Source organism: Volvox carteri, assembly GCF_000143455.1.
Source record: "Volvox carteri f. nagariensis unplaced genomic scaffold VOLCAscaffold_59, whole genome shotgun sequence".
Lineage (NCBI taxonomy): Eukaryota > Viridiplantae > Chlorophyta > Chlorophyceae > Chlamydomonadales > Volvocaceae > Volvox > Volvox carteri.
Window position 1 is genome coordinate 382923 of NW_003307602.1, and position 12719 is coordinate 395641.

The following is a 12719-nucleotide window of genomic DNA, read 5'->3' on the forward strand; positions in this document are numbered from 1 at the left end:
TGTGGTGCTAGCAAAGCAAGACCATGGCATGGACCGCTTGTGGAGGCCTGTTAACTGGCTCGGGAGCGCAGGAAAACAAAGGCCGAGAATCCGTTGTACGGCATGGCCGACGACGTGGTTGCGGATGTGGATCCTGACGTGGATGATTGAACAGCGGGAACTGGCGGTGGTGCATTCGCCGCTTCTGGAAGCTGGAGGGGAAAGGAAAGGGAAGGTGCGTTGTGTGCTTGGGCGTATAGCTTGGCGATACATACATATACACATACACACATACATACATGTATCCTCTACCTGACTCATCGGAGTTTATGTGCTGGGGGGATATGTAGAACGGCGTCCCCAATGAAACGTATTATATACACATACCGACATACCGACAGACACAGACAGAGACATGTATACAAGTCCTAGTCTCCTGCAATCCCGAGGGAAAATAATGATGGCGGGTGATGAGTGGCAGCGTGACCTCGAGCCATCCCGAAAAGGTCATCGTCACCACCCGGAGGATTAGTTTGGTCTTACTATTTCCCGGATGACGAATGCAGTACTGAGAACGTAATACCGAGCCGGTGTTACGTATGCCAGGTATTGCCGACAATCAATTTGTATGATGTATATTTATTAATTGGGAGATCGCGAAATAGGACTGGAACGCGATCGAGGTGACAAGGGGGCTACACACGTACCCTTGGTGGGTATGGAACGGGATTCGACGTCCGGGATACATCAAAGCTCTGCCATGAGGTGTTGTTGCTTTGTGTTTGCTCAGCCAACAGCCAACAGCCAACAGCCAACGGCGGTCCAACAGCTGTATCTGTCCTCTCAATTGCTGCACGGTGGTGCTCATGGCGGGGTTAGGTGGGGGGGGAGCTCAGGAAGGGCACACGAGCGGTGAACAGCAGTTGCTGCTGGGGGGGCTACTGGCACTGTGTGTCGTGAGCAAACCATTAACTCTCACTTGTTCACTCTGGGCGGAAGCTGAGCGATTTTCCTGATTGCGGTTACTTCCTGCGTGTATCGTGGTAAGATAACAGTGTGGTGTGATGCATCTTCCTCTGGTCCGATGTAGATTTTTGGGACACAAAACTTCAAAGTTAGTTATGTGCCTAGCTGAGGGTTGATGTGCTTGCAGATAGAGGTGGACATCAGTTATATCAGTTTTTTCTGTGTGTTATCAATCGTACATAAATCGAGCTAAAGTGTGTGACATAATAATACATTTAATGCATATAGTCCTCCGATACCGAGACTTTTGATAGTTCAAGACCTTGTGCAATAAAAATTTTCTAATTTGGTTGATCGAATCTTCCGGCCGCTTTTTCATGCGGGCTGGTCTTCAGTCGTTCAGGGTTTCAACACAAAAAGACCGTTTCTCTTATTTGCAAGCAAATGTGAGCCTTTCCTCGCTGCCTAGTTCGCCGTCTTCGCTTGCCAACAACTGAAAGAGGGCGCCGTCGCCACCGGCACGTAACCAAACGTACTTATAAGGGCCTTATAAACGCAGCACCGTAAAAACCTCACCAAACATCAGCACAACACACATTCATCAGTGCGACCCACGCTCAGTTCGCGTGGGGGTGTTCGTGTCCAACCGGAGGTGTATGTATGACACCCGCCGCGGGAGGTGTACGTACGTATGTATATATGTCTGCGTATATGTTGTATGTACTGCGATGCAATATCGGCCAACAGGGCAAAAATATGCAAATACACTACTACTACTACACACGAGCCCATAAGCCAATGCGTCAGCCGCCAGTCCCTTATCGTGACCAATCGACTTATATAACCCCCGGGGCCAACCGCAACAACCAACCAAACAGTTAACAGGAACAGCAAAAACGGGGCCTCTGTGTTTTGCGACTTCTACACGGAATCTATCCATCTATCTATTTACCTATCTATCTACTACAGAATGTGTACTTGCTTTCCCAGAACCAAAAAAACGGGATCCAGCCGTCAGTCGCATTCTCCGTCGTTATTCTTCACACAGGAGAACAGGAAGTTAAAAAGACAACATGGGAATTGTGAGATTTAGGAACTGCGCGAATTGCCCTTCGACGATGGAGAGAAAACAATCGAACTAGCTAGCGAGAGCTGTTTGCATCTGCAGGTCGTGCAGGTGAGGGCTGTTGTTGCTGCTGTTGTTGTTGTTGTTGTTGTTGAGGGCGAGTTCCGAATGCACTGAGTGTCATCAAATGCATCACCATAGCGCCGCCGCCCTGCCGCCAGCCAACTTCCAGCCTCCGTACTGCCAGCCTGCCGCACACACGCAAATCCGATATACCCTAACCTCCCCTCACTGTCACACGTCTTTCCCCCCCCCACCCCAAAGTAGTCGCCTTACTCGGGATTGTAAATCATCGCGGATTGCGACCTAGATGCTGAATCAGCAGCCCGCTGATCAACCCGCTTACATCTCTCCTCCTCCACTCCCTCTGCGGTCTACTTCGCAACGCTACGCCGCCACTACAGCTACATCACAAAGCCACACCACTCCACAGTGATAGCACAGTTACCCCACACGCAGCAACACCGACACCGACGACACCGACACCGCACCGACACCACGATGGTGCCGTCCAGAAACCTCACACCTCTCTCGACACAGTCCAGTCGTGCATCACCCCTGGCAATGAGATTTGGGTCTTCATGAGCCTATCCATCATCACACCGCTTTGTCCTTCCCTACCGCTGGGGCCGCATCCTGCCCCTCCTGCGACGAAATCTGCTGCTCTGGCTGCTGCTGCTGCTGGTGTGCGGCTGCATTTACTTCCGTAGCTGCTGCTACTCCTGTGCTCATTTCCTTAGCAGCAGAAGCAGCAGCAGCAGCACCCGCGGCAGAACGTGGGACCCCAAATGTGCTTCGAGGAGAAGCGGCGGCGCCCGGGCCACCCCGGCCGCCCTGCACCGGCGACAGGGGCGGCGCAGGGGCCGCTGCTGATGCTGATGCCCTGCGGCGCCTGCCCGCTGCTCCTCCCCTCTTCTCCAGCATTGTGAGCAGAGTGGTTACGAAGTTGCGGTAGCCCATGTAAGCGAACACAATACCCACCACGCACACACCACGCATACCGCGAAGGTCGGAGCCCTGTGTGGGGGGATGTGTGGGCGGGTGTGTGGGAGGGTGGGTGGGTGGGTGTACGTATAGCAGGTTTGTCGTGGAGGTCGGTCGTGTAAGGGGTCAGTTCAGTGAAGTGTTGGCGGTGTGTGTGTGTGTGTGTGTGTGTGTGTGTGTGTGTGCAGTGCGGTGCGGTGTGGCACCCGCGGCAGCCGTTGTTCCTGACTCGGTGTGTGTCTTGTCTTGGTGTGGGTCTTGATGTGGAGCAATCAATCTGTTGGGACGGCTCTCACTGCGAAACATCGTCTTTGTGTTGATCACGGTGGTGACGCGGCAGGGTCTGACTTGGATGCAGGCGGTGCGGTGCGGCCTAACAGCACTGAACAGGAGACTAGGACAGCACTTCCAGGACCCGACCCGACCCGACTGTGCCGCCATAAGAGACCGCCGTGAGAAACGGCACAACGGTCCAACAGAACAACGACAACGGCAACGAGAACCGCCAAAACGACAACCAAAGCGGCAGCAAAATCGCAACGGTCAGGCCAGGTCAGGGGTCAGGGGTCAGGGCACTGCGCGCACCTGCGCTTCCGACTCCAGCCACCCTTCCGAGCTAAGAAAGGCGGGGTAGGTGCGCCAGGCCACTCCAGCGCCTATGGCCACTTGCAGTACCTGCAGGGCGGGACGGGTGAGGGCGGGGCAGGTGAGAGGTAGACGGGGAGAGAACTGGGCGGAGAGAGGCCTCTGACGGGAAAAAACTGGAGAGTTTGGAAGACAGAAATCACTTCATGACGACGTCGTGATATCAAGACCCCGCAGGAGTCTCTCTACAGCCGACGGGTGTTCTTCCTTTGGAAAGGCAAGTCCTCTCGTCTATATCTCGACCTAATCTAATTAACTTAGATTGAAGTAAACCTAAAAATCCAATCTTCTTTCTACTAAGGAGTGTTTAATAATTTCTCACTGCCTGAAGACTGCAGTGCACCGCCACATCCACCACCCGCCCGCCTCCCTCCCTCCCTCCAAACACACACGCACACTCATCCCCCATCAATTCACAGACCCGCCTGCCCCCCAAACCCTAACACATCCTCACACACACCTCACGTCGATAGACGTTACGCGCCCCCCACACACACGCACCTGCAGTGTGTACAACATGGGGTACAGCAGTAGCAGTTGTCCGCTACTGCCGCTGCTCTCGCCCGCAACTACAGCCATGGCGGTGTCCCGTCCCAGAGCGATGCGGGTGTACATGCGGCGGCGCTGGTAGCGGTTCTGTACGAACATCACCGCAGCTTGAAACACACTCCACAACAGAAAGTACCGAAAGAACAAGTGAACCGCTGGAAGGGGCGTGCACACAAGAGGGAGGGAGGGGATTGGGAAGTTTAGTTTCGGAGCGAGAAACCACCGTGGGAGAGAGATGGAAGGAAGAGGGAATCGACCACATGCACCCACCTTTGTCCTCCACACACACACACCCCCCACCCCCCACCCCCCCCTTCCCCCCCGCAGCCCTCCCCCCCCCGGGCCCCCCCCCCCGGGTACCGACCTGGACTCGTCACCGGCAGCCCCAAGATCACGAGGGACGCCGCCGCCGACCAGTAGTGGTGCTGAATCCACCAGGACCGGATCCTGGATCCATTTACGTACAGCACGTTCTCCCGCAGCGCCATCGCCAAGTAAAAGTACGACAACCAGGCCAGGTATAGCTGAACACCTGAACGGGGGAGTGATGATGTGGCATTTACGACATTTACGACATTTACGGGACGGGGACATGTCGCGGGAGGGAGATAGGAAGAAACGGGAGTGGAGAGGCGGCCCACGGGGGGAAGCGGATTGATTGTGATGATGATGATGATGATGATGATGATGATGATGATGGTGATGATGACGATGGTGGTGGTGGTGGTGATGATGGTGATAAGAAGTGTTGATATTATTCACGAGCCGCAAGTCATTCGCAAAACAAACATTTGCCGTCGTCCAAACGGGGGTTGGTTGCGGTGGTGGTGGTGGTGGTGGTGGTGATGGTAGTAGTGGTAGTAGTGGTAGTAGTGGTAGTAGTGGTAGTAGTGGTAGTAGTAGTGGTAGTAGTGGTAGTAGTGGTGGTGGTGGTGGTGGTGGTAGTAGTGGTAGTAGTGGTGGTGGTGGTGGTGGTGGTGATGTTGGTGGTGGAAGAAAGGAAGAAGGCCTCTCCTTTCACAGCGGCGTTGTATGAACTTGCAAGTGAAGTGAAGTGAAGTGAAGTGGGATCCCTACGGCAACCTCCCCCCCCCCACACACACACACACAATCCCTTCACGGCGACGCGAGCTGTAGCAGCCCACAGCGCACATCGGGTGGGGGGAGGAGGAAGTGGAGGGAGCTGAGGTAAGGGGAAGAGGGAGCCCTCTTCCTCAGAAAGGACAAAGAAAACCAGTACACCGTACTCCGTATTCCGTACTATATATATGTACTCCCAATCAACCATTCACCCCTCACCTTAACAACACCACTTTACACGAGTTATAAGTTCCGTACATTCAGTGCGGGCCGGGCGCCGCCCGTACAAGCCCGCGGCGGCCCTAACCCCCACCTGACCACCACCACCACCACCCCGTAACTCGGCCCCCCAACCCCAGCCCCTGCCGGCCCACACGCGCTCGCTACCCACCGGTCAGCAGCCAGGGGGTGAGCGCCCCCGTTCCGAAGGGGAGGCCCTGGTGCCGCTCCACCCAGCTCATCCCCACCACCAGGGACAGGGGCCCCAGCAACATCACGGCCGCGGAGGTGTCCCGGAAGCGGTGGTACTCCTCGCGAATGCCCTGAGCCATGAGTGGTGGGTGGATAGGGGCGGGGAGGGGGGCGGGGATAGGGGAGGGGATAGGGGCGGGGAGGGGATAAGGGAGAGGGGATAAGGGAGAGGGAGGTCGGGATTCCTCGATCGAGAAGGGAGATAGGGAAGAAGGAGAAGGTGGAGGGGGGGGATGCAGTACATGTTGCACAAGCCAGGAAGGTGCAACCCCTGGGGTGCTCCCGGAGGTGGAGGGGGAGGTGGACGGGGCAGGGGCAGGGGCAGGGGGGGAGTGGGCAGGTCTGACTTTCGTAAGGGGAGATGGAGGGGGATAAAGGGAAAGGGAAGGCGTGATTCGACGACCATCACACCACCTTAATCCTCCTTCCACACACACATACATACATACATACATACATACATACATACATACATACATACATACATACATACATACATACATACATACATACATACATACACACACACCCCACCTGGCTGACGTCCCTCCGCATCGCTACCAGATTAATCTTGTCTCCGAGAAGCAGCCGAACCAACAGAGGATTCTTTGGCTTGCAGAACTTCCGGCTAAAGGAAAAGGCAGCACCAGCAGCAGCAGCAGCAGCAAAAAAGCAACGCAAGCAGAGGAGAAACCGGAGCATCAGAGGAATGCATGAAGCTGAAGCTGAAGGCATGGCTTAGTGATTTGAAGAGGGCGGGCCCTTTTGCTTGTTGCGAAGCGGGGCCTAGAACAGGGCTAGGGGGCCTGTAAATCGGTGCCGCAGCTGCAACGTCCAACGCCCCGAAGGTAAGGAAAGGAAGGAGTAGGTACCCACAGGTCGCCTCCCGGGCCCAGACCGGTCATGACATTTCGAGCCTCCTTGAGGACTGAGCCCACGGCCTCCACATCGGTCCGGTTCTTCAATCCGCGTGCTTGCTTCTCAGCTGTCGTAATGGTCTGCAGCAGAGACTTGATCTGTCCAATATGATGAGAAAGAGGTGCATGAGGAGGGCAACGAGGAAGGGAAGCGTTTTAAGCTACGGCACGGACAGCGATGTGACTAAATCGGCCAAAAGGTTGTGACAGTGCGGAGGAGGCGATCAAGCTTTTACATCGCCGTTTGTTTCAAAGGTTTTTGAAAGACTTTAAAGTTGAGGCACGTTACGCGCATGCTAGGAGCTCACCTCGACAGCCAAAGCATCGCTTTCGCCAACTATCCGATTGCAGTATGTCAACGCCCGGGAGGATAACGCCCGACTGCAGTAGTAAGAAAAGCATTTAGAACCAGTAGTTCTTCGGCATGCAATAATGCTACCGAAAGCAACACGACGCATACCATCTTGCAAGCACCTGCTCCGCCTCAGCCTTGAGCGCCTCCGGCTCCTGAGTGAAACAGCATCAAAGAAGTAGTAATAAGGACGCGGAAAACTCAGACAACACGACACGCACTGACCTCCATGGAGGTCGAAGAAGCCCGATGTGAGCCGCAAAGGATTAGTTCGCAGCTTGAGATGGTCTAGAATTTGTTTAGTACCGGTCTTCTATTGCTGAGTCCGTGAGCATGACGTCCGGTGCAGACGACCGGTGGTCCGTACACGTCCGGTAGTCTTTCTACCTCGGCTACCCACTGCTGCCCAAACGCTTTGAATCAACCTTTGAACTCGCGGCCCACCTGTCGCATGTCCTCGTGACAAATTACGCCTATTTTCTGGGCCATGATGACCAAACTCTCAGAGTCCCATCCCTAAGGATGCTTTGCTCAACCCCACCCCAGAGATTCACGGTGAAATCTTTCCGATCCGCGCCTTGCCAAGCTCTCGGCAGACACCTTGCGTAAGATTTGCGCGATGCGCACCCCAGCACTTTGTTTTAAATCCAGCAAAGAGCGCTTCCACGGGCAACGCCTGTTCACGTTGCGAGTTGTGTTGTCGGCCCTTGGACCGTTCAAAAGACATACAAATGTATTGCGTCAAGGAATCTACAATACCGCACATAAGCTTAGATAAGGTCACCCCATCCGCTTTCCCGATATGATATAGAGCACAGTTATGGTGACGATGCAGTTAGTTCATGTGTACGACAACGTATTGAATGCGAGCAGCATGCATCCAACAAACGCGCCCATCGCCACTGAAGCCGAAAGGGGAAGCCCCACGTACATGTTTATCTCTGTCAATATTAGTGTACGGCATCACGACAAAGTAATGGAAAGAACGTCGTATAACACGCTCCCGCCATGAAGTACGACCATACTAACGGGTACGACAACGCAAGCAGCGAGAAGAAATTTTCTCTAATCCGATCCCACTCTCCCGCCATATATTCCCACAGTAACACACGTGTGACATGAAAAGCAGTCAAGAACCCAAAAAGATAAAAATAATGCAGTTTCCGCTACACTGCACACGTGCGCTCCCAGGAGCGGAAGCACAACCCCAGGATTGCCTCCAGATCACGTCGCGTCGCGAAAAACCATGCATGAAGAAAAAACCACATGCACACGAAGCCGCCCTCCGCCCATCCCACCAAGTCGAGAAGTCCACGGAATGGAGCAGCTCCGAAACCAAAACCAAACGCCAAATATCACCAACCTCCTCCTCTTTCCACCACCATCACCACCACCACCACCACCACCACCACCACCACCACCAACAACAATTTCCACTTACGAGGCCTATCGAGAAACCTGCACAGAACAGCAGCATACAGAGCACGTTTCGGTCGCACAGACTTGGCGGAAGCCAAATTGTTGCCGTACGACAGTACGACAAAATCGTACCAGACACCATTGAGGAGGGCGTGCTTCATGTAGGCGTGTTCTTATCCCTCAACATAAGGGCATGAAAGCAAAAGTATTATTTAAAAAGGAATCCAAAACACAGTCACTTTGCTTTGCAGTAGAACGCCATCGTCAATGCCCTTGGCCCCTGACCGCTCTCCACGCTTCCGCAACCATATAACTTACGATGCAACCGTTTCGCAGGTAAACAGACAGACAAACAGACAGGCAGACGGGTAAGCACGCAGGCAGGCACGGGTCCTTTCCTTGCCTTGCCTTCCTCACCCATCCCGCTGCGCAAGCAACCTGCTCATGCATCTAGTCCTGGCACGTGACACACATTAATACATTTGACGGGAGGAAAAATGGAAACTGAGAGAGGGAGGGAGAGGGAGGGAGAGGGAAAGACGAACCACAAACGAGTGAAGCTGCTGCCAGGGCAAGCGTGTACCAGACGTAGGGAGGGAGGGAGAGGGAGGGAGAGAGGGAGAAGGAGAGGGAAAAGGAAAGGGAAAAGGAGAGGGAGAAGTGGAGGGAGAACCCACTCGCAACCCACGATCTTTCTTCTCTAACCAGGGGGAAGCTCCCGAGGAGTGGTGACTCAAGTGGGTCACGGCAGCGGCGGCCGTTGGCGGAGGGACGGCGGCGTCGGCTTTCAAAACATCGCGCAGATCCCCACAGGCGCTACAGCCGTACGGCATACCAACGCCTGCAACGAATCACCAGTGACTACCAGAAACACACGCGCCATGGGTGTCGGTGCATGTCTGGCTGGTGTCAAGACTGTGACTACATGGCCTTTGCCCCTGTCCAGTACTGCGGTACGGAGTACGGCATAGTATGGAGCCTAGTCGCGAGACGTACGATATGGGGATGCACGCACGTAAAATCCCATGTTTTCACAGAGCCATTCACAGAACGGATGCATACATACATACATACATACATACATACATACATACATACATACATACATACATACATACATACATACATACATACTGCTTGGCACGGCACGGCAAGGCACTTCACTCTCCAAGCGCGCCGCCGCAATCACCTGCAGAAACAGCCCCACCATCATTCGCCGCTACAGCCGCCGCTACCAGAGCCGCCTGGTGACAAACCCCGGTTCGTTTGCGGGCCTCCCCACCCCCCGAGCCCACTGCATCCGGCCCCACATCGTGCCCTCCCCCAACTCCGTCTCGCTCTCCGCCTCCCTCATTCCCAACACGCCTACCACACGAACACGTCATCGCACCCAACCCTCCACCGCTACTCTTACTCTTACTGTTAATACCGCAACCATAAACATAAGCAATACCATTAACACTACCATAACATTACTAGTACTAATAGTAGTACTGCTGATGCTTTGCCACGCGTGTGAGCTATGGGATGTGCCATGCCCCTGATTAGCACATACATACATACATACATACATACATACATACATACATGCATACATACATGCATACATACATGCATACATACATGCATACAGTCATACATGCATACATTCGTACATACATACGTATACACACATACGCACAACAACGCCGTTGATAGTTTCTGCAACACCCTGTGCTGAATTGATGAACGGGAATGGGATCCCACGGCACGCACTCATTATGTCCGGCATTCGCAGCAGCAGCAGCAGTAGCACCAGAAGCAGCAGCAGTAGCACCAGAAGCAGCAGCAGCAGCAGTAGCACCAGAAGCAGCAGCAGCAGTAGCACCAGAAGCAGCAGCAGTAGCACCAGAAGCAGCAGCAGCAACAGTAGCACCAGAAGCAGCAGCAGTGGCACCAGCACCGAATAACAATCAGCAGTAGCCGAAAGTAGCTCATACCTGCCAGCTTCCTGGCAATCCTCCCAATTGCCATAGTGCGGCTAAGTAACCCCAAAACAGAACCAGCCACTGGCGCAGTAACCACAGCTACAGCTACAGCTACAGCTGATGCCGCCGCAGCCGCGCAGCAGCAACAGTAGCTGTAGCAGCTGGTGCCAGGGGCCCTGGAATTCGGAAATGATGATGATAAGATAAACCAGACGTCGGTCTTTCCAAAACCAAATACGACACGGGAGTACCACCACCACCACCAGATCCACCAGATCCACCACCACCGGTCGCTTAGGTAGGTCAACTAACGCGTGACATGCGTTCATGCGTACATTAACTGACATAATCTGACAGACACACAAACTGACGGACAGACACATAGATAAGACAGACAAGGCAAACAATATTTCCTTTGTATGTATCATAAAGCCAAAACAGAGAGAGAGTGATATGAAGTCTCCCCCCTCTCACCAAGCAACCAACCAACCAACCAACCAACTCTGTTTCGTGCTCGTTGGGAAGCCGTTGACGACATTCCGATTCCACACAGAAAAACTCGAACAAAAAAGTGCAGCAAAATAGTTGTGTGCGAGAGAGAGAATGTGTGTGTGTGTTGTGGGGGGGGGGGGGAAAGGGACATGAGAGTGACACCCAAACACGTCGACACATAAAAGGTCACGTGTTGTTGTTGGGGTGCGCGTGTGCTGGTTTTGGAGGTATTGGAGGCTCGCTCACCCACGAGGCAGCCACTCCCACTTCCAGAGAATTAAAGGTATCCAGGACCAACAACGACAACACGTCCTAAGCCTAGCCATGATTTTGTACGACACCGTACACGGTACGAGTAATGCACACGTCGCACACTCTACATGCAGTTATTAATCGCCTCGTGCGGCCCAGATGGGCAATTTACCGCCGCAAGGCCGATCATCATCATCATCATCATCATCATCATCATCATCATCACCACATGCTTACAATGCAGTCACAGTGCGCATACACATACGCGTACACATAATTTAGTCGTACGTATCGCCGTACAGCCGTACTGCATTTCCAACATGGCCCTAAACACAAGTGACACATGCACCAACCCCACACAACCAACCCGTCCCTTTGGATTAGAGTGGTGCGTTTTAAGGCTCTCAAGACGTGTACCTACAGCGCTGGACAGATACACATTCCGATAAACACATAGACACGTGCACGTATTGACGTACACAGCCCCTGCCAAACATACAGCAGATAGACTTGGCGTGGTAGGCAGCGACCAGCAAAGTCAGAACATGCCGGGGGGGGGGTAAAAGGACGAACCACGAACCAGGGGGGGGGCCCCCAACGCAGCGCGCGAGCGCTCCCCAGCGCGCGTCCGTCCCCAAGTTCAGCGTCCGTCCAGGGCGCCCGTGCCTGCTTCCTGCTCCGCCCGTATCCCGAGTGGCTGTGTGAGAGTGCGTGAGAGCGCGTTACGTCGGTCCGGGAAAAAAAGAAATGCTCATTCATTATTATCATCATCATCGTCATCATCATCATCATCACGGCATCATCATATGTCATGTACCGGGGTATCGCTCACGGGGTCGGTTCTTCATTCGCGCGATGGAGATGGCGATGGCGATGGCGAGGCCGCCACGTCGGCCCTTGGCTTCCCTTCCTGCACAGCAGTCGCATTTCGCAGACTACTGCATCTGGAGCATCTGCACCGATCCATGACGTCCATGCGCCTCTTCTCCACCTTTCTCTTCCTCCTCCTCCTCCTTTCATACCCCACCCCACTCCACCCCACCCCACCACCCCACCGCCCCACAGCACACGACACGTACACACACGCATACATACATACAGACGGATATACATATGGAAGCACGAACCAAGGAGTTGAGTCAGAGAATGACCGGCCGAGCGGGTGACCGGCCAATGGCGCCTCCTGTCGATCCCCCCCCTTCGGCACCTCCTCCGCCGCAACTCCTGTAACGTAACGACCGAGTTCGCTGTGTGCCGGTGCGCAACGGTGAGACGGACTGGTGTGTGTGTGTGGGGGGGGAAAGACGAACCACGTGAGAACGAGTGAAGCTGCTGCCAGAGTGGCAAGAGTGTACCAGACGTATAAAACTGACGTTATAAGGGGGGGCGACACTGTGGCGGCGACACTGGGGAGGCAACAGCGGTTACCTCCCAGTCCTTTGCTGATTCCCCCCTCACGTTGCTTTGTGTGGAGTAGGTAATAATAATGAAGGAAACTGGGTTTCATGCATGTAGTTTGG

General features: G+C 54.1%; 2 protein-coding genes across 2 annotated transcripts in view; both read right to left on the reverse strand.

Annotated features, from left to right (window-relative positions):
• Positions 1-954: 954 nt before the first annotated feature.
• VOLCADRAFT_119332 (uncharacterized protein) lies at positions 955-7558 on the reverse strand (the record flags this gene model as incomplete). Its single annotated transcript, XM_002956266.1, has 11 exons — positions 955-1008; positions 2912-3088; positions 3641-3730; positions 4202-4404; positions 4614-4781; positions 5721-5871; positions 6335-6428; positions 6677-6816; positions 7026-7098; positions 7178-7224; positions 7514-7558. 11 exons carry the CDS (start codon positions 7556-7558, stop codon positions 955-957), a joined length of 1242 nt encoding a protein of 413 aa, XP_002956312.1.
• Positions 7559-11839: 4281 nt separating this feature from the next.
• The window catches only part of VOLCADRAFT_119333 (uncharacterized protein), a gene marked incomplete at both ends in the record, with an annotated part of 11628 nt that continues 10748 nt past the window's right edge, over positions 11840-12719 (reverse strand). Inside the window, one exon of the mRNA XM_002956267.1 lies at positions 11840-11896. Coding sequence (XP_002956313.1) covers positions 11840-11896 — 57 coding nt within the window. The remainder of the gene's footprint in view (positions 11897-12719) is intronic.